The 22,204-nt window shown below is 51.6% G+C and overlaps 1 protein-coding gene across 1 annotated transcript in view; it reads right to left on the minus strand.

Annotated features, from left to right (window-relative positions):
• Positions 1-22,204, minus strand: part of TLL2 (tolloid like 2) — a 121,498-nt gene that overhangs the window by 2,292 nt on the left and 97,002 nt on the right. The window contains exons 11-20 of the mRNA XM_019458966.2: positions 21,110-21,226; positions 19,953-20,098; positions 19,338-19,533; positions 11,813-11,938; positions 10,920-11,080; positions 10,107-10,287; positions 9,083-9,208; positions 6,629-6,756; positions 3,455-3,668; positions 1,241-1,491 (exon numbers count right to left, since the gene is read on the minus strand). Of these exons, the coding sequence (XP_019314511.2) occupies positions 1,241-1,491; positions 3,455-3,668; positions 6,629-6,756; positions 9,083-9,208; positions 10,107-10,287; positions 10,920-11,080; positions 11,813-11,938; positions 19,338-19,533; positions 19,953-20,098; positions 21,110-21,226 (1,646 nt within the window). The remainder of the gene's footprint in view (positions 1-1,240; positions 1,492-3,454; positions 3,669-6,628; positions 6,757-9,082; positions 9,209-10,106; positions 10,288-10,919; positions 11,081-11,812; positions 11,939-19,337; positions 19,534-19,952; positions 20,099-21,109; positions 21,227-22,204) is intronic.

Here is a 22,204-nt window from a genome sequence, read left to right on the forward strand (position 1 = left end):
ACAACTTTATAAGGTGGTGTGATCTCCACTTTATACTTAAGGAAACTGAAACTCAAGTTCATACAGCTAGACAGGACCCAAGCTCAGGTCTGACTGTGAAGTAGGTACCCCCCATCCGCCAGCTCCTGGGTCACGTTGTGATGTGTCTCCCAGCAGACCAAACACCAAAGCCCACGGATTCAGCCTATGTCCCATCCAAGGACAAAACGTCGGAAGGAGCCTCTACCTTTGTTAGAAAGGTTTGGCCAAGGGGGTCAATGAACGGGAACCAGGTTCCGAGGCTGCTGTCTGCCAGCTCACAGTGGGACCAAACTGGGCTACCCACACATCTCACTGTTCAGGACTCTCCAAGGTTTTCCTCCGCACACGGACCCCATAGTTTCAAAGACTTTATTAAAGGCATGGCATTGGTTACGTCCCACTTTGCCATCCTTTCTTTTTGGGAGGGTGAGGGAAGATAACGGGAAATTATTCAGAGACTGATATAAATGCCATTTTGAGGTTCCGATCAGCAAAAGCAGCACTAGTGACTCCAAAATGATCTGATGCAATTTCAGCCAATAGCAAAGAAGCTTGTACAACCAGCCCTGGAGGCAGAGACAAGGAGGGGCGGGGCCAGTGTGAGCACGCCCAGTGTGGTGCAGCCAGAGAGTGACCGGGGCCCTGTACTGGCCCCTGCACACACTCGCACTGAGTGCCAACTGTATGCCAGGCTCTGGGTCAGGTGCTGGGGAAATAGTGAACAAAACAGGCGTGCCCCCTCCAGGGTTGGAGGCTGAGGAAAGAAAAGGTAACGAGAAGAATGATGATGATCTGGAGCATAGCTCTGTGCTCACAGGAAGAGTGATTCGGGATATCGGAGGAGCTTGGAGTTGCTTGGGGAGAGAATTGTGAAAATACGGGATATACAAAAGCATGATTTAAAAAAAAAATTTTTTTTAAGCCTGAAGGCCAAATAAAAATGAGGATTTGGGGGAAGGGAATCCTTTGCAAAAATAGTAGGAAAATCCTCCAGGAAAACGCTCTTACATAGCCGACATTGGTGTGAGGCCCTCCTGATCTGGTCCCAGGCCACCACCCCCCCTCCCCCCCCCTCCTCTCCGACTGCTCTCCCTGTTTGTATCCCGCTGGCTGGTGCTAACGAGTGGCAGGAGTGGCTGGGACCCAACCCCCGCGCCCGCGGCACCTCACGCTCTGAATCGTCATGCTTGGTCCCGGGCCCCGCAACCGGGGCGCTCACCCCGGAGCCGCAGAAGCGGCCGAGCCTGGGCGCGGTGCTGTCGTAGCCGTCGTAGGCCTCCATGTAGTCGTAGCCACAGTCAGCCTCCTCCTCCACCTCGAAGGTGCGGAATATCAGCTCCACGCCGTAGCCGTCCTCCGCCACGATCACCCAGTCACAGCGGGCCTGGCTCGGGTAGTTGTTGTCCCCAAACTGGGCGTGGGAATACAGCTCTTTGGTGTGCACTTCGGCCTTCAGCCTGCCCCCGCACTCTGGAGCGGAGAGAGAGCCGCCACGCCTCCTTGGCACCGAGAACCGCGCGGCGCCCCCACCGCCTTCCCAGCCTGGGCTTTCTCTCTCTCCACACCCGCATGCACGCAGGCCAGCTTTCTGTACGAGGCCTCGCCAGTGCCCTTTAGGAAAGTCTGGCAAATTTCATCATCCCATTTTACAGAGGCGTACATAGAGGCCGAAAGGTCTGAGTTTCAGGGCTTACTGTGAGGGTCCAAATTGGCCCTTACCAGCCAAGATCCTATGTTCCCAGGCTGGGCCGCATAAGGCCTCCGGGAAAACCCGAGCATGCTTCTGGAAAAAGCTGGCTGGCTGGATCTTTACCACTTAATAATCACCTGAAAGTGCTAGAAGCCCTGAGAAGGGCTCCGGAGCCCCACCTACTTACTGTAATTTGTAACAGTTGCCAACAGAGGGCACCAAAAGCACATCAGACCTCCAGGTGAGCTCTCAAATCTAGAAACCTCAGATTATGGACTGACTTGCTCGTGCATCTGACAGGGCTGACTATAGCTGACTTTGAGGCTCCTGGGGCGGGGAGGGGGGGGGGGCCACAGGTGAGCTGGGCAGCATGCTTTGGCCTTGTATTCTGCAGCATTGGCTTCTGGGTTTTTGACTAGGATGGTGACTCTGGTTGGCCTGGGTCCCACACTATCTTGTCTAGGCCACTGGAGACCACATAATATAAATAGATACGTGAGAGTGGTCAGAGATTAGAAAAAAAGCACAAGAAATTCTGAAGGTAAGTTCCTCCACTGCCTGTCCTCAGGGTGCTCCACACCCCAGGGTGGGGGACGGGGTGGGGGTGGGCGGGCAGGCAGCTCCTGAGGGTGTGGCGGTTGTACTGTCTGGTAACACTCGCAGGCCCAGCCGGCCCCAGTCCTGCCAGACAGCCGACTCTTAACCCTCCCTGTGTTCTTGTTTAGAATTTCCTCCAGGTGTGAAATGTCTTTGGGAAATTTCGAGTCCCCAACGTGACATGGGTGGCAGTGAAATGGGCGCAGCGCAGGGCAGGATGCCTTCTATCCGCCTTGCCAGATCCTCTCTCCATTCTTCCCCACCTGTTCCGGGCCTCCGGAGGCTGACCTCTAGGTCCACATGGACTAGCCCCCTTGCCCTCCGCCTTCTGGGTTGAGTTCAGCCATGGGGAACACCAGCAGATGAGAGGAGGGAGGAGAGAGGTCAGGGTGTTTAATCCCAGGCTCCCTCCCTGCCTGGTCACCACAGGTTGTGTTGTTCAACTGAAGGGCACAGCTCCAGGTGGGGGGAGGGGGGTTACTCTGCTTGCATACTCCCTCCTTGGGCATCCTGGCCTGGGGTATCACCCCCTGCCCCCACCCCCATGTAGTTCCCGGTCCTGGCTACTGCACTGCTCTTTATGGTGTCCCCACACCCTGCCTGCCCCTTTGTAAACAGTCCCTTTTAAAATTCTCCTCAAATAATGATTCATTTCCTGCTGGGACCCTGACCTACTTTTTCTGTAGGGACTAGAGGGTAGAGTCACCAGTCAATGGCTTTTAACCTTCCCTAGGGGAAGCTGGAACCCTCAAGGAGCTTGAAAGAGTTCTGCAGACACCAAAGTGTTTTCTAGGTGGGCAAGCTAAACCACCTAAGGGTGCCGGGTGTCATTTTGTTTTTCCTGATTCCTATTTTCTGGCTCTGAAAATAAACTGGGTGGGGTGGGGGCTGTTAAAGCTCACAGGGTCCCAGGATCATGAGCTCAGACTCCAAGTGGGCCACGGGCAGTCACTGCTTTGGCAAAGGGCCACAGTCTAACACCGGGATCAGAGAGTCAGTTATTTCTGTGAGTAATGTTTTAATGGCTAAAGACACGCCTCCTACCCTGCAAGAGTCAGAATGAAAGGCAGTTCCTTCCCTGCCGCCGTCACCCGTCTGTCTCCAGTCTACATGGACATCAGCGGGCGGCTGGACATCCTTGCTCACCTGTGCTGTGCACTGCCTGGAAGCCTTTCCTCTGCACAGAGGCATCCGAATAAAACCTGAGGAACAGGCTGCTGCCTGAAGCCACCACGGGGTCTGGTTTCTTGCTGCCACAGAAACGGCCAAGGATGGGCGCCAGGCTGTCGGCTCCGTCGTAAAGCTCCAGGTGGTCGTAGGCACATTCTTGGTGCTGCTCGATCTCAAACTCGTTAAATGTCTGGGGAATGGAAGAGCAGAAAGTGAGGCAGGGGCCTGGCACTCAGCTGGGGTGGGGGCCGCCTCTCTGGGGGCTGGGAGAGGATGGGGGGAGGCAGGACACTCGTCTGCCCCCACCAGCCTCGTAGGGGGCATGGCGCCCAGGTGAGGACAGCGACATCTATAGCGAGAGTCTCAACTCGGGCCCTCTGCTGGTCCCCAGGCTCCCCCACGAGGCAGTTACATGAGCCACTGCTGCTGTGAGCACTTTGCGGGTGAGATGGCTGGGCTCCCAGAGCTGAGATGCTTGTTGTCAGCCCCAACAGCAGCAATGGCCAAGTGCTCACTGCGCCGGGAGCTGTTTTAAGCGCTTCACAAATATAACCTCGCATAATCCTCACGCCCCTGTGCTGTGTCTACAACTACAACCCCCATTTTACAGAGGAGGAAACTGAGGCACAGAGAAGTCAGGCGACTTGCCCAAGGTCACCCAGTGGTAGAACTGGGCCAAGGCCAGGAGGTCTACTTGCAGAGCCCTTGCCTTTAACCTCTGCACTATACTTGAGCATGAGTGATGTGGATGAGGCTGTACGAAGTGCTCGCTGCTCTGTGTCTGCACCCTCATAGTGTCTGGCATTCGAGGAGGGTTTTTTCCATGCAGAGTCCTGTGCCAAATGTTCACGAACATTTTCTCACTTAATTCTGATGGTGCTGTGAGCTAGTATTACACCCAATGTGCAGAAGGGGAAACTGAGTCTTAGAAAAGTGTCTTGCCCAAACTCACACAGCCAGAGTAGGAGGGAGCTGGACGTGAGCCCAGCCAGCCTGACTCCAGCCCACACTCCTAACCATCACCAGGCTATACTGCCTACCTCCTCCCTGCCCCCTGAAGACCATCCCCCAAAGCTGGCCAGAGGAGCCCCTCAATTCTAGGCCGTGCACCAGGGACTGGGCAGCTGAATGACTTATGGCCTGCCCATGGCTTCCAGGGAGATGGGACAAGGTGAGAGGGGACAGTGTTAAATGAAGGCATGAACCAAATGACAGAGCAGGAAGAGAGGACTTGGGAGGATGGGGTTGGTAAGGAGGGTCTGAATTCATAAGAAAGTTTCTGGAGAGACAGGACGGGGATGGAGATGGAGAGGGGTCATTAGCAGTGTGGGCTCTCGTAGGAATGATAAACACAATAGGAATGAGCAAAGCCCTTCACACCTTACAGAAAGGGAGCTGGGTGGAGGGTGGTACAGAGACAGTGGGCAAGAGCAGGAGGGGGGACCAGCGGCATCAGGGTGGGTGAGGCAATGGGAGGGACACCCATGGGACACCTTGTTGCGGTGCCCATACAGGGAAACACCAGCTTCTTGGGAAGTATTTGATTCACATTTTCTGTGTAAGCAAAAAAATGTGTAAGCATTACATTTTTGCGTAAGCAAAAAGATAGAGCATGATCAGTATATCCACCATGCACTTCCCAAGGGAGTTTTTTTTTTTTAACTAGAAAACTTGTAAATTTGAGATCTGGCCTAACTCTGGCCACTGGATCAGTTGCTTTAGTTCCTTAGCACTGTAAAGAAGAGGAAGACGTTTAGCAACTGCTAAAATCTTGTGCCCCTTAGAAGCACGACTTCCAGTTGTGCAGGCTGCACATTCCCACCCCCAGGGGGCGCCATTCCCCAGCCCGCAGCCGAGAAGAATGTTGTTGGGAACCTTCCCCGCAGAAGGCAGCGTTGGGGAAGGAGTGCCTTACTCTAAGGCACTCTAGTTCACCCTCACCCAGATTCAAGGCTGTTCTGACACCCAGGAAGGCCGCCGCCACATTTCCCCCATGGGGTGCCCGCTGTGAGCAGCCTGTGGTCATGGGCTCTGCCTTCGCCACCCCTCACTGCCCTGGGCCTGGCACAGACAGACACCAGCACCTGTGCTCTGTTCTGGGGGCCCATCGCGAACCTGTCCTCCCCTCTTTCACCTGCCAGCAAACACCCTCGAAAGTCCCCGGAGCCACTGTCTGCTTATCTTCACGACCTCCTTTGTTCTCTCCCATTCTCCCTGCATTATATTGGCCCATATTTCAGAGGAACATCTATGTGCCTTCTGAAGAGCTCACAAACCTCAGAGTCAGAAAGACCCTTTTAAAAAACGTCTGTCTGGAGTATACCTTCTCCAGCTAGCAAAAGAGTTTTACACTCCAGGATCTGGGGTACTCTGGGGGCTGAGAAACGAGATTTGTACCACAGACTAGTTTCTCCTTTGAAATAACCAAGTATGGTACGCACACGTACAATCAAATGCACGAGGGACTTTAAGGAAATGCCTGGAAGATACATATTTTTTAACTCAAGAGAGAATTAGCACAAATAACTTAATCTCTTATTGTTAATTTTTAAAAATGTAAGTTCTAGAGAAATACGGATAATAATAAGCATCCACTGGAGAAGTCTGGGCAAGAAGAAACATATATTTTTCCCATGCGTGTACATACACTATTGTGTATGCATAGGAAATTTCTGGAAAGATTTTCCAAAAAGCGCTCAGAGAGGTCATTTCTGGAGTGGGCATGGGAGATCTAGAAGCTTTTGATTCCCACTTGCCAACGCTCTGTACTGGTTACTTTTTTTTAACCCTGAGAATGTATTGTTTTGTCAAAAATTACAACTGGAAACCAGCGAATCTGAAATAGCTCTACCGATCTGTGCCGTGAATGTCACTTCATACCGGTACCGCTGTGAACAGGCGCTCTTTAGAGGGCTTTTCTCACCGCCGCCCTGTGCTGAGAGCTGTGTGTGTGTCCTCTCTTAATCTGCACAGCAGCCCGCGAGGGGGGGTTCATTAGCATCCCCATTTTCCAGATAATGAAACTGAGTTCTGGAAATGTTGAGCAACTTTCCCAAGTTTCAGAGCTGGAAAGTGGCAGCACAGAGACTCACAGCCACATGCCTCTGAAACCAAAGTCCGTGTTGTCCGTAAACTATGAAAATGACTCACGAGTTTCACCCTGTGGCCCGCGGTTGAAGAGATGTTCCAGGTACACTCCCTCCGACTGGGGTATTTGTCAGGCCAGTTGGGGCTCGCCAGGGTCCCCTCTGCACTGCTGATCTTGTGCGCACAGCCAGCTAGGGGCGATGGGGGGACACATGCAGAGAGAAGCAGTTCACTTGTGGGCAGCACCAGAGGCCCTCTGGGGGAGTCTCCATCTCTCCTTCTTATTTGTCATGTGGTCATTACCAAAAGTGGGGGCAGGGGTCAGCCCGAATCAAATGTCCCCTGGCTAGAGATTTGTTGACTTATTTGGTTTCACTGCCTTCCTGTGGGCTCAGATGGCTCATCTTTCGCACTATCACCATTCAGGTCGTGGTTATCATTGGACATACGGTAGTTGGTGGTCAAGACCACAGGCACCGGCTCAAAAGGACTCGGTCCCACTGCCTTCAAGCTGTGGGACTTGGGGCACTCACCTAAGCCTTGGTGTCCTTATTTGTAAAAGGGTGCCAGCTTGGTAGGGGGATACATGGATTAAATGAAATGATACATGTAAATGGTTTAGCAAGTACCAACAGAGGTCTTCATCACTGTGCTTTCTTTTTTAAAAATTTTTTAAATGTTTATTTTTTTGAGAGAGAGACAGACCACAAGTGGGGGAGTGGCAGAGAGAGAGGGAGACACCGAATCTGAAGCAGGGTCCAGGTTCTGAGCTTGTCAGCACAGAGCCCGACGTGGGGCTCGAACCCACAAACTGCGAGATCATGACCTGAGCCGAAGTTGGGCGCTTAGCCAACTGAGCCACCCAGGTGCCCCCATCACTATGCCTTCCGCCTGTACTTCTTCCAGATTTTCAAAGCAGTTTCATTTGGAGACTACAGAGGTCGCCCTGGTTATGGTGCAATTAGCAGAGACGGGTTCCACGACTTGCTCAGTGTGTAGCATTTCGGTCAACACTTGGAATGTGTCTCCTCTGGGCTGGGCACTATGCCAAGCATTCTGAATGCTTTCTCTCATCTGATCCTTCTCACTTTCCAAACGAGAAAATAACTTGTGGGGCCGGGGCGGGGGGGGGGGGGGGGGGGGGGAGGGGTGGGGTGGGGAGTGACTTGCTGGGGAGGGGCGGGGCCAGGACTTGAGCCCAGGCCTGCCTTTGCTGTAAATGGTTGGGGAACAGAGGGAGCGTGTACCACCCCTGCGTAGCCAACCAATGCCGCCCCGCCCCACGGCTGCTGGAGGGGGCAGTTGAGGGGAAGGAGAAAGGGGAGGGGGCAGGCATCAGAGGGAGGGGGTTTCTGCTCATTGCTGCCTCCACTCTGCAGCCACACAGACAGAGCACAAATGCCAGTAGGGACAGGGGCTCAGCTTCTGGAACATCTGCTGCCACACCCCCCGCCCCATAGGAAGGCAGCAGCTGTTCAGTTGGCGTGGCCTTAGTGGGGTTAGATCCCTCCTGGCCTCCCCCACACCACGGGAGGGAAGCTTCGTTCTGACCCAGGCCCACCTCACAGGAATCTGACAAAGACTTTTAAGTTCCGGGATGACAGGTCCTTCCAAGTTCTTCCAACCTGCCTCCCAACCAGCCCACTACTGCCCATGTCTGTGTCACAGAGCTGGGCTTGGAGGGTGGCCTGTACCCTGCTTCTGAAGCTGTCTTAGCTCATCCTGTAACATGTCAGGTAGGCCTGATCAGACTCTGTGCACCCCAGGCAAATCTCCTACCTTGAAATGTTTGTCCCGAGGGAACAAACATTCTTCACATCTTCCTTCCTCCTGATGCCCTCTGTGGGGCCCTGTGCTGGGGCCAAGGCCTAGAGGCCTGGGTGCTTATCAGAGATGCCTAAACTCCCTTCACAGACAGGGTGATAACAGAAGGAAGCTCTTTCCAGAATGACTGGACATTCAAAGGCATCTGGCCCTGAACTCTGAGTAGTAAATGGAGCAGGGAGCAATCTTTTTCCAATTCCGTTTTATTATTAGACCTGCATATGGCAACTACTATTATGACATAGATGGTTGATATGCATTGACATTTCAAGTGCTTAATAGGTGCCAGACTGTCTGAAGTGCTTTCTAGGCATGCTTTCATTTAATCCCCATACACCTTTAAGAAGGGGGTATGTTTAGTCTCTTTTAGAAGAAGAAACTGAAGCTCAGAGAGGTTAAGTAACTTGCCCAAAGTCCCAAAGCCAGTAAGTAGCAGAGTCAGGGTTTAAACCTAGATGGTCTGATTCTAGAGCCTGGGGGTGTAACCACTTTGCAATAATCATTCCAGGAGGGCCCCTGAGGGCCCCTGCAAGCCTCCTGGGGAAAGCCACCCTTCAGCAGGAGATCAAGGAGGAGGGAAGGCAGACGCTGAGGGCTCGGCAGACCAGAAAGTCCCCTCGCTCTCACTCTTACACATGTGCACATCTTGGCGGCCAAGGTCAGCCATGCCTCCCAGCTGCGGTCTAGCCTTACCTTCTTTACAGTCGTGCCCATTCTCGTGGAGCCGGTAACCGTTTCTGCACCGGCACAGATAGCTCCCAGACGTGTTGACGCACTCGTGCTGGCACCCGCCGTTGTCCTTGGCACACTCGTCCTTGTCTGAGGAGATCAACAGACTCTCCTAAGGGGGAATGCCAACTTGGGAATGTCCCTCCCACCTTAGAACTCTGCTCAAAAGTAGCCTCCATCAGGGAGCCTCCCCTGTATATAAATATATATATATATATATGTATACATATATATATATATATATGTATATATGTATACATATATATATATACACACACACACATATATATACATGTATATATATATATATATATATATATATATATACACATTTTTTACCCCTGCTTCCTGCCAAAACAAGGAACTCCTTAAAGGATAGGCTAATATTAATAATAGTAACAATAATAAAAATAACTGCCATGTGTTGAATATTTATGTGATGGGCACTTCCCAAAGCAGTTTCTGATGTTTATGTATTTTTGAGAGACAGAGAGAGAGAAAGCATGAGCAGGAGAGGGGCAGAGAGAGAGGGAGACACAAAATCTGAAGCAGGTTCCAGGCTTCGAGCTGTCAGCACAGTCTGACACGGGGCTCGAACCCACAAACTGCAGATCATGACCCGAGCCGAAGTCGGACACTTAACTGACTGAGCCACCCGGGCACCCCAAGTCAATTTTTGACTGTCTCTCAAAAATACATAAGTCAATACACCTTTCTGGCCTCCGGGACTGACTGGGAGAGATCCCTGTGACTTCAAGCCACCCACTTTGTGGCAGTTTGTTACGACAGCCCGGTAATAATATAACCACCAATATAAAAAAAATAACAAAACAAACAAAACCTGGATCCGGGCATGCCACTGCCAAGGCTGAAATACTGTGAGGGCAGGGGCAGTGGGCAGAGAGGGGGTGAGCAGGTGCCCCCGAGGCTGAGAGCCTACACAGCCATGTCCCCCTCGGCCTGGGACCTGGCCTCCAAGCCCCCACACCTGAAAAGAAGTGGGCCCTGAAGCCCCGTTTGGAGACCGTGTTGTCTGACTTGAACTCCACACGCATGTTGTTGCTCTGGGAGGTGATGACCTCGGGCATCTCGGAGCCGCAGAACTTGCCATGCAGCCTGGCGTCGGGGGACAGGCCGCTGCGCACCTCCACAAAGTCGTACTTACAGACCTGCAAGGGAGCGCCACGGGGAGCCGCCCGGTCCTCCCGAGGCCCCACCCCACAGTCAGTGCAGGACCCCTTCCTGACAGCCACACCCTGCCTAGGGGCCAGACCAGCTCAGCCTCATCCAGAAGAAGGGAGGAGCTTTTCAACTCTTACTGGGGTCCCTCTGGCCCAACGCGTAGGCGACACGGGACTCTCGCGACTAGCACTCTGGCTGGAGGGCTCTACCTGGGCCTTGGCTGACTTGGTCATCCCATGACCACTGCCCAAAGGAGGAGACAGGCAATTCATACCATCCTGGTCCCCGGGTGTGTCTCACCCCCTCCGTTACCCTCAGTAGGACGCTAACCCCCAGACTCCTACCCCAGGGGACATCCTTGTCTCGACTGCCTCCCACCCCCAAGACCTGCCTCCTCCACTCTGGTCCTGATTCTCCTTGGGTCCGTCAGTGACAAGAGGACCAAGGCACTGTGTCTGCAGAGGACGGACAGCTGAAACCGCCACACCAAACGCTCCCAGAATCTGCCCCGCAAAGGGTGTATGACTATAGGAAGCTACGTCCCTGTCTGCCGAGCCCCTCGCTAGTCTGCAGCCCCGAGCCACATCCCCACACAAGGAATTAGAGCGCAGAAGCATACATCATTGCCTTCCAGTTCAAACACTTCAAACTGGAGGGAGATCCGGTACTGAGCAGGGGCCACCACCTGCCAGACGCAGTTTTTGTTTGTAGGATACTCCTTCGGCCACCCAGGGCTGGTGATGGTTCCGTTCAGCTTGGTAATAAAACCGCCACAGGCCACTGCACGGGAGAAACAGAAGCAAGACTCATTTGGTTTTCGTTCCAAGTGACTGTGATTTCCCCCAAGCAGCAATAAGCGGGCTGTTCTTTAATACAAAAGAAAAAGAAAGAAAAAGAGAAAGGTTGACAATCTGAACTGATCAATCCAGCAGCGTTTCTCCCAGTCGGCTTCAGCTGAGCATTTGGAGGGATGAAGCTGAGGACAAGCCTTTACCGCTTTTTAAAATGATGACAACACACGCGTGCTTACCTGTCGCTCAGTGGCATAGCCGGGGACTCCACATGACTTGGACCAAAGGAGCCTTGGCAATGTTTGTACCGAGCTGTGCACTTTACCTGGCTTACACGAACAAGCAGGGTCAGCCAGGTGGGCAAGGAAAACGGAACGCCAGGCAGGTAGAAATGGAATGAGTGAAATGAGCTATCAGCTGAGTCACACCTAAGGGCGCAGAGTTTTTCTTTGCTTTTCTTTTTTATCTGATAATCATGTGAAGTGTTCACGGTCACGGAAGAAAATGAACCCGTCAGCGCCTGGGATGGAGTCCTCGTAATTTGGGCAGCCCCCTCGCACGTGGGTGACTTTGTGGAGCTATTTTTCGTTCCGAGAGCCGGGGACATTACCCACCACAGATCATGTCACCTCACAGCCAGCCGGCTTCCCCCTCTCCTCCCCACTTCTCCCAACTTGTCCCTTATCCTGTCTCATTCTAGCGTGGTGGGTCCAACACCAACCTTCACACGTCTTCTTATCGGCAGCCAGCTCGTAGCCAGGGTCGCACGCGCACTTGTAGCTGCCCAGAGTGTTCACACAGCGCTGCTCACACCCGCCGTGATCTGGCCAGGAGCACTCATCCACCTCTGTGGGAGAGGAAGGGGACCCCGGCTAAATCACCACAGAGCTGCCTGGTCTGTTCCCCATCCCATTCCACGCCCCAGGGTCCCTGGCAAATGACCTCTAAGAACAAGAATGGTTCCTGGTGACCACCTCCCAGGGAGGCTCATGCCCACATCTCAGACACTGGCAGCAGCCATAACCAAAGGGGAATTCTCGAGAACATAAGAGTAACTTGTTACCCAGAGGGAAGGCTCCTCTGGAGGAGACCAAGCCTGGATGATTTTATTCTTTGAAGGGTTCAATCAGGGAATACGGTGTGATTTTTAAAAAATCTCAAAGGTTCCACACCGGAGACTCAATCAGTTTTAATGCCATGGAATTGAGGTTCCTCCCAAATATGGCACTTCTCAGGGACATTAAGTGGAAGATAAGAACAAAGGGACACATTTCTAGATGAAGATATAAAAGTATTTTCTAGAGACAGAACCAGAACCTGTGATTTAGCGTTTTATAAATAATCTGAAGAGGTGTGCTCAGGGAGATCTTCAAGATTACAGAAAACACTGAGCTCTCAGGTTAGCCAATACTCCCAGGAGAAACTGGGGGGAGGCCACAGTGAGACTGAGTTAGCAGGGGAGTCAGATGGGATTCAGCACTGACAAGTGTCTGGTGATATGTTTGGGGCAATTAAATAACAGCAAGCAGGATGCCAGGAGAGCTGTCCTGAGGAGCAACACAGGAGTCACTGGAGAATCTGCCCGGAAATGTCAGCCCATGCATCACTGGAGAAAAGAAAAACCCAGGCAGTGGGCATTGCCTGGGAGAGGATCAGAAATAAAAGGAAAAACTCCTGATTTTCTGTTGCCAGCCTGCGATGCATCTATCCCCGAGAGGGGAGGTTGTGGCCTCACTGAGCCAGAGAGCCCAGAGAGGGCACAAGACACGGAGGCATCTTCAAAAACAAAACAAAGCTGAACAAGTCCAATCTAGGAGGAAGAAAGGGTGGGGGTGGTATGGGCTCATAACATCATGGAAGGTAGGAATAGAGCAGGCACGGTGTTGTCCACAAAATCCTCAAAGACGGCATTACACGTAAAACGAGAGAAACCAGGACATCTTGCAGTTAGTTAAGTCCTGAAAAGACCCCCCCCCACCCCCAGTCCTGCCCTTAGGCAGCGATCCTTTCAGTAACATTTCTTACAGATGGCTTTGCATGTCCTGCTCGAAATTCCCCAGAGATAGGACTCTCACTGCTTTTCAAAAGTATTTCTTATCCTTTGGAATTTGAATTGTCAAAATTCTGGCTCCTTGCAACTTCCAACCCATTGGTCCTGCAGAACATGCAAACCCTTCAGCCGTGATGTGTCCCTCTGAGCTGCCCTTTTCTGACTCAAATAGACCCATTTCCTTCCAGTCTTCCTTGTCCACGATGCACAAAACACTCATGCACCTGCCCGCTCTTCACTGGGCAAACTTAGGTAATTCTTAGAGTGATGCGTTGTTGGGCTCAGCCAAACTTAAGTAAGTTGGTCAGTAGGGGGACTGAGTTCAGGAGGCATGCTCTAGACACGGGTTTGAAGTTGTCCGTGGGCTCGAATAAATGCAAGCATTAAGTATGCCAAAATAGTAAGCATCTGGCAACCACTCATTCCTTTACAAAAGGCAAAGTACTTTCTTTGACATTTTCTAGAAAGTATAGGAGGAGAATCAATGATAAGAAGAAATGGAAAGAATCCAATGTTCTAGAGTGAGCCTCACAGACCTCGGTTGGATCCACCACTGGATCTTACCCCAACCGGTTGGGTGATTTAATTTTTCTGAGTGTTCCTCCTGTTTTAAAATGAGAATAGTGCCTACTTTTAGGGTTGTGGGGGTTGAGAATGAAGGGTGTGAAGTACCCAGCATACAGACATCTGGTACGGAGTAGCACTCCCTACAGACAATAGCAAGATTGCTTTTGAAATCCCAGTGGGTGGACAGATATGCTGATGAAGGGAGTGGAAAGGATAAGGTTACCTGAGCACACCTGAATCAGGTGAGAGCACAGTGCAAGCCTGAGGAGGGGAGTGAGACAAAGGTGTCAAAAGAAGGACAAGGTGTCAAAGACTGGCCAGTGATGGAAGAAGAGATGGGCAGGAAGGCAGCACAGCAGAGTCAAGAAACTGGCAGGTGAGCGCAGGGGGAGGGCAGAAAAGAATGATGGAAGAAGCTCATCAAAATAGACCAAGACAAACACAAGACCTCACAGCTGGGGGGTGAAGGGAGACTCTGATGCCAGAAGATGCTATGGCGATGGGCAGGACACACGTTTGTCATCGGCAAGAAAGGGAAGACCACAGATGAACAAGTCTCCTGGTGCAATCTTAGCCATGTGGAGGGAGAGAGGCTGGTAGATTGGATTTGGGCTGAAGGCAACAGGAATATAGTTCCTCCAGGGACTAGAAGGGTAGGATGTTTGTTGAGCCCAGGAAGGCGGGTGAAAGATACAGGGTTACATCTGAGCTCCCTCCAGCTAAAACAGTGGGATGTTTGGCCATTTTCAGCTGTACTCCAGCTTGGGTGGATGGTGTGGACGTGTACCAGGGCCCCACTCTCGGTGGGACACTGGGTGTCCTTGGAACCACTCCCACACTTTGATGAAGCAGCATCTGCTCCAAGCCCACAAGTTCATGCTTGCTCTGGCCTACCGTGGTCAAGAGCCAAGCCTCCCCCAAGAATCTGGGAGGCTGTGGGTGTGGGTAGGAAAAAAAAAGGCTGAACTAGACAGGGCTCAGCCATACAGAGTGGTAGCTCTGTCTTCCTTGCCTTCTTCAAGCGGTAGTAGTGAAAGAGGGTACCATTCTATGCTTAGATCATGAGATGGCTCAGAGAGGATGCCAACAATTGTTTCAGAGAGAGTTGAGGAAAGAGGAGTCAGGGCACCTCCTTAAGCTTTTGAAGAAGCACCTGAAGGAAACCAGTCTGCCTCATCGACATCCCATGGTGGTCCATTGGCACTGGGACAGAGGAGTATGGGGATCAAGGTGGGAATCATATTCTTTATGTGAGGAGTATGGGACCAAAATGGCTCTGCCAACCTTCAAATGCTGCTGCCATCTCCCAAAGTAAGCGGAGATGAGCTCTGCCTGCTGCCAGGCCAGCGGGCTCAGAGAGGACTGCCATCTGGCACCGAGAGAGGGATGCAAAGGCCAGCTGGCACCCTGGTCAGTGCCATGCGCCAACTGGGCTCTGGGCAGAGGCTCGTGCCAACTGGCACCAAGGCAAGAGCTTCTTCGGCTTGGTCCAACTCCTCTGGGTGGACTTTGTAGTTAGTCTTCCAGTTTCTTTCGGTGGAGGAGTCCTGACACACGCACTGGGTGCTGTGTGTTCCCAGGACACCCTACTGATGGCTTCTCTGGAAAAAGGCTGGGCCGTCCAGTCTCCAGACCTGCACTGACCGATGTGGTCGCCACCAGCCTGTGTGGCTATCGAACACTTGAAATGTAGCTAGTCCAAATTCAGGTGTGCCGTGAGTGTAAAAGACGCCGGATTCCCAAGACTTAGTATGAAAAAAAACCCTAAAATGTTTCGTTAACTTTGTGTATATAAATTACATATTAAAATGATAGTATTGCATGTGATGGTAAATGATTATAAAACTGATATATTGGGTTAAATAAAATATATTCAAATAATTCCACCTGTTTCTTTTGGGGGGGGCAGGGTGAGGGACGAGGTTGCTACTAGATAGTTTAAGATTACATACGTGGCTCACTTTTGTGACTTGCCCTCTTTTTCTGTTGGACAGCACTGCTCTAGACTGCGGTCTCACCTCATTCTTTCTCCTGGGAACCCCGAAAAGTAGGCAGGGAAAGCAGCAGGAAGCTCAATCCACAAATGAGGAATCTGAGCCTCATTATTCTTTCATCTATTCATTCCCTGCCCAGTGAGTATTTACTGAGCTGAGTGTGGGCCAGGCGCTGGGAATATAGTGGAAAACAAAGCAGGTACGATCCAGTCTCAGAAAGGAAAACTGACCTGCCTGAGAGCAGACACCTACCTAATAAGGAATGAGGGCGGGATGAAAAGCCGAACCTCGGACACTAAATCCAAGGCCCCTTTCCCCATATTCCCATGGTATTAAGGGGGCAGAAAGGCGACAGGTGTCAGAATCAAGTCACAAACACGAATGAGAAATTCAAGCCCCCTGACTTTCCCTTGCCTGAGACTGGCAGGTCTTTGTAGTGGGAAGAATGCACTGGGGACCCTACAGAGATCCGGGGTCTGTTCTGGCTCCGCCAGTTTGGAATTTCAGTTTCCTCAATTTAAAAATGGGGGTAAAAATAATGCCTACCAAGGGGTTGTTCTGAAGACGAAGTGAGATATCTCATGCAGTTTCTAGCATACTCAGTAGACCTCTTTTCTTTCCCCTCCAAGAAGTGTTCTGAGGTTTCCAGCAATGCTCCTGCCCGTTTTCAGGTTCAGAGTCAAGTCTACTGACATCAAGAAGACATCAAGCCGGGCCTGTGCATTAAGTCAGTGTAGACGGGCCTCAGTAAACTTCTTCCTGGGCATCTAAAAAAGATGTTTGCGAGCTGAGAAGTGAAATGCCCTTGAAGTGTGAGGCGGGGCAATGTGGCCCTGCCCCCAGGCTGGGGGCCTCCCGGGTCCACACGTCCATGGTCAGTGTCATCACCCATTTGCCTGCAGTTCTCTTTCACCACCTTGAGCTCCTGAGGATGACTGTGCCTTCCTGTGTCCCCAGCCCCCAGCACAGCACCTGACACATGGCTTGATGGCTGCTGAATGATGGCTAACTGCGGAAGAAGAAGAAGATGGGATCTTCTAACCAGCAAATGGAGCTGGTTATCGTGGGTACTGAGAGCGAGCCAGCTCGGTCCCCCACAAACCAGTGCAGCATCACAGAAGGAAGCACTCCTTTCCACTGCGTTGATTGGCATCTCAGGAGGGTTGCCACAAAAAAAACACAGGATGCTCAACTACCTTTGAATTTAAGATGAACATTTCTTACCATTTCTCAGCACGGTATGCAATGTTTGGGACATGCTTATACTAAAGGATCATTCTTTATCTTATATTCAGATTTAACTGGGCACCCCCCCCCCCATTTTTGGTAAATCTGGTAACCCTACACTCCAGCTTTAGCTGGTCCTCTCAAAAACATGCCTCACCGAACCAGGAATGAGGTGTGGGTGGGTCGTGGATTTCCGACTCCCCAGAACCAAACTTACAGAGCTCAGGGTGAGAGTCAGAGGAGGAGAAGGACAGAGGTAGAAGAAAGCCTCGTAATCATTTGTGACATGGGGTAAGCAAACTAAGGCCTCCCGAAGCTGCCCACGTCCCAGTCCCTGGAACCTGTGAATCTGTTACCTTACTTGGCAGAAAGGGCTTTGGGAGTGTGATTAAATTAAGGATCTTGAAATAGGAGGTTATCCTGGGTTATCTGAGTGGGCCCACTGTAGCCACACGGGTCTTCTTACCAAAAGAGGGAGGAGATCAGGGTCAGAAAAAGAGATGTGACAGTGGAAGCAGAGGTCTGCGGTACAGCAGGGGAAAGACCCAAGTGGCCAGTGCTGGCTCGAAGGTGGAGGGGCACCTGAACCAAGAAATGCAGGAAGAGGCAAGGAAATCCGACCTCCAGAACTACCAGATGACAAGCTCGTGTTGTTTTAGGCCACCGAGTTTGCAGGAATTTGTTACAGCAGCAGCAAGAAAATGATACCTGGCAAGAAGAAACTGTCATGTCATTTTTCCCAGAGACAAAAATAACCACTTCAAAGACTCCTTCTTTAGCAAAGGCAGTGCATGGGTCTAAACATTATACCACGTGCATTTGCTTACACTGTTACATTTTCCCCTGTCAGCTGTGCAACAACACATCTGTAGAAGTGGAAGATCTGGGGTTCAGAGAGGTTGTGTAACTTGCTTAAGGCCACCCAGCGAACGTTGCTGCTGCTAAGTCACACGCAGTCCGGGCCAGGTTGGGTACAGACTGAATTTCCAGGCATCTCAACCACAAGCTTGAGCTGCGTTTGAATTATACCTGCTGTGGCCTGGGTTTTTTGCTTGGGAAAGAATTGATTAAATTTTTCCTCCCATTATTGAAAGCATTATGATTCTTGTTCTGTTTCTGCTTGGGTTTTGCTCTCGCAGATGCCTCAAGACAAAAGAAAAAGAATCCCACATATCTGTGCGGCACTTTCCAGCCTGTGGAGTCTCTCGACAGCCATCATTTTGTTGGGGCTTCACCACTGGTTAGGTAAAACGGGCAGATTTCTTCCCCTTGTTTGACAGAGAACAAAACTGAACTCTCAATAAAGGACAAAGAGCTGCCTGCTCAGGGGTGCACGGCTTGAAATGGGTTTTTCTGACACCCCTCCACTTATACAGAATCTGGGAGAAAGGGCTAAAGAGGGGGCAGATGGAGAGAGTGGGAGTAAGAGAGGGACCGGAATTTCTGGATTGGCACAGCCAGGAGTCCTTGGAGAGGAGGGAAGGAGAGGAAAGCAGCTTCCTACTGGATGTGAATAGTGCCACGCATCAAGGGATCTCAGGTGTGGATTAGATAACACCATTCAGTGGCTGCTGGTGTGCTACCAGGTGCCCGATCACAATGTGCTGGGGAGTATCCACGCTTCCCTTTGAGAGTGTGGTCTGAGGGGCTTCCAGGAGGTCCCCGAGAGCAGAGAAGGAAGACCTGCCCACACGAAGGAGTCCTGAGAAGCCCATTCTGCTGGGGCCAGGAATGCCGGTCTTCCCATGGCATTCTGGGTCTGCTTTCATGAAGACTGCAACGCAGCCATGGAGGTCTGTTCCCTGAGCACCACCCCCTCACTGTCCTCCCCACCCTGACCCACTTGAGGGTAGACTTGTAGGCTGGGGGTGGTGCCTCGGCTGCTGAAGACCGAGGCTGCCTCTCTGGCCCACACCGGGGAATGTAAAACAATGCTGCAGAAAGAGTTGGGGCTTAGGGGTCAGACTGCGCTTGGATTCTTGATCAACCACTTAACTGAGTGACCCAAGCAACCCTTCTCGACTCTAACCAAACGTGATCCAAACCCAACTCAAAGGGTTATTCAATGACATCCTGTAAACCAAGTACCTTGCACAGTTCCTGACACACAGTAGGTGCTCAATTAATGAGACTGACTGCACAAATATTTATTCTTATCAATGCTCATTCCCTAAGGTTCACTAAGTTGACCTTGTAAACTTACTAAATCTAATTTCGACGCCAAGGCTGCTCCTGCTCCTGAGTCCGTGGCGGACTTTGTTAGAGGCAGCTCCACTATGGGTCACCGCCTTCTCCCGGCAGGGAGCCTTGTTTGACGCTAAGGTTCCATATGGGTTTTATGATTCTTAGGCCAGGGGGGCAATACCTCTTCCTGTGACTAAAAATGGAAACAAACTGCTAATTCATACCCTTGAAAAAATTGGCTGCAAAGCCCGCTTTATTGATAGAGCCATCGGACACAAACTTCATCCACATTCTGTTGGAGCTCGATTTCACATCTTCCGGCTTCTCGTAGCCACAGAAATGGCCAATCAGGGCACTCTCTTCCGTGGGGCCGTCGCGGATTTCCAGGTAGTCGTATGCACAGCTGTCATGCCTTTCAATCTAAACAGAGAAACAGAGGCAATGTGAAAGGTGACGGATGGTCTGGCTTTAAGGTTTTTTATGTAAGAAGGGAACCGAAATAGCACTCTCAAAAATCTAGTCTAGGGTGGACCAAATTGTGCAGACTAGTGATGATAAGTAGGGAAGAGCGATTCTACAAAACATCCTGGGATCCCCTCCTAGACTTTTACTTCCCCCCCTTCTACCCAGGCAGCCATCAGAAAGGCGGTGGAGACAATTTCAAAGCCTGCAAAGATTTTGATATCAAATGCCCAGGTACAATGCACCGTGAGCTTGAAACGGACTTAGATTCCTGTTTTCAACCAAAAAAATGGAAACCCGTCTTTATAGAGCACAGAGTGTCTGGCAGAAGTTTATGTTTACTTCCTCCTGGGGAAGAAACCCTGAGCAGTACTCACCTCAAAAGCTTGGAAGGTAAGCCCCACGTGAAACCCTTCCGAAACCGTAATCCTCCAGACACATTCCTTGGAAGGTCTGTAGTCATCCGGGTAGTTGGGAGATTGAATCTGACCAGCGTCTTTGTTAATATCTCCCCCACACGTAGCTTTAGAAAGAGAATCGGGAAGAGAAGGAATGGGGTCCTTGGTCAGACCTTTAGGAAGGAAATTCATGGCCACTTATCACCACTAGGTGGCTCCACTTGGCAACATTTTCATTTCCAGCCAACCAAGACTGTGCCTCCGGAAAGGCACGATTTCGTTCGTTTGCAACTCTGAATTTTTTTCATATAAAGAAAATAACCTTGCCTTTTCTGTGCATCAAACCTTTTCTGTGCCTCTACCTTTTCTGTGCATCAAAATCACCCGGGACATTTTTTGAGCTGTGGAAGCAGGGGCCATGTCCCCAGAAATTCTGATGCAAGTGTGTCTGGGGGCAGGGGGGAGGGGGGTGCTCCAGGTAGCTGTGATGTTTGAAGTCCCCAAGGGATTCTAATGTAGAGAGTAGAGGACTGCTGGTGCGGAGGGACCCACACCTGCAGGCGTGCGTGCACGCGCACGCGCGCGCGCACACACACACGTTATTTCTTTTATAAAAACAAAATTTTGGTGTCTGCAAAATTACAATTTACCCAGTAGGTGGGACAAACTGAAGCAGAAATGCCCTGGTGGCAGCCGCCTAGAGCCCAGACCTATGTGTTCCCACAACTCGATCACCAGGGTGGCCTCAAAGGCCCTTTCAAAAAGTGTCCTTGTAAATACCCTGATATTGTCCAAAGTCTTCTTTTCATAAATGAAACAGAGGCCCAGAGAGGTCAGGTTCTTTTCTCGGGCTCACACAGCTATTCAGAGGCTGCTTTCATTTCCCCAGGGCTCTACACCAGGGACACGCTCCCCAGCCCCACTGGAGTGGAGTCCAGCGGGTGGTAACAGGTGGACGACACCTGTCGTGACGTGAGCACAGCTGCGGACCTGGGGATCCTCAGCCCGGCCCCTGCGGTGGTTGTCCCTACCCCCCACGGCTCTGGCGGCTGCCACGCGTGCGTGGGTGCAAGAGGGACAGCGGGCCGCGTGGGAAGGTCAGAGGTGGAACGAGAGCCCCCCTGCCGTGAACAAACCTTCGTACACCGCGAAGAAACCCTTGCCCAAGGTGCTGCTGCTGCTCCGGAACTCCACCCAGAGCCGGCTGTCCGTGGAGGTGAGGGGCTCCGGGGCCCTGTCACCACAAAACCTGCCTGAGAAGTGGAGAAGACTGGTCAGGCCGCCGGCAGGGCGGGAAGCAGCTCCTTACAGACACGAGGCCGCGTTTCTCCAAACGTCCTCAAGGTGAGCGGTAACCCTAGCTGTGGCGATTCTCCTGCAGCACATGCAGGAGTCACAGATGGAAGGAAGCAGTCACCCGGCCTGTGCGTCCCCCTTCAGGCTGACTTCAAAAGAATGCCAGACTCCAATCAATCCAAGTCCCCGGAGTGTAGCTCAGGCACCCCTCCTCTGCCAGGTGGGTCCCGCCCAGGTGCTGAAGGTGTGGCGGATAATGGTCCGAGACAGTGATGAGCCTTTCCTCCCCTGGTGTCTCCCACTGCATATATGGCCCTTCTTTGGGGGCAGAGCATGCCTTTAGGAAGACATTCTGCTTTCCTCGCCCCAGAGAAGAGATGCCAGAGAACACATGACAAAAAAAAAAAAAAAAAAAAAAATCAAATCTTCTTGGCTTTTGAACTTCCCAAGCCCAGTCACAATTACTAAGACTTGGGAGAACACACGATGTGTAAGAGCACATGTTTCCATCCTGGTAGTCTTAGAAAGATTCCTAAAATAGATGAGTGAGGGAACTAGGGAGGAGAGGGTTAGAGAGGGCACAAGGGATGCTTTGGAAGGACCCTGTGCCCTGTCCCACCTTGAGCTAAGATCCTTGATGGAAAAGGATGATAGAGACCTCAAGTGGGTTTGAGGGTCTGGGAGAAGGACAGGACTGCGCCCCCAGTCCCTGGGCAGAGCCTGGAAGGGCGACAAGATCTTTGATCCCCATGCCCCACCGGGGGTCAGAACGGGAGTGTGTACACGGCTCATCCAGACATTAGGCCAGGAGACAGGCATGCAGAGTTCTTCAGGCAAAGGGATATGGAAGTGAACTTCCCATAGTCCAGAGGATGTGGGGAGCCATAGGACATCACCCACTGAATGTCTTCTAGGGAGACATGGACTTGGCACCA

This window comes from Panthera pardus, unplaced genomic scaffold (genome assembly GCF_024362965.1).
Source record: "Panthera pardus isolate Hobbes unplaced genomic scaffold, ASM2436296v1 HiC_scaffold_22, whole genome shotgun sequence".
In the NCBI taxonomy this organism is placed as follows: domain Eukaryota; kingdom Metazoa; phylum Chordata; class Mammalia; order Carnivora; family Felidae; genus Panthera; species Panthera pardus.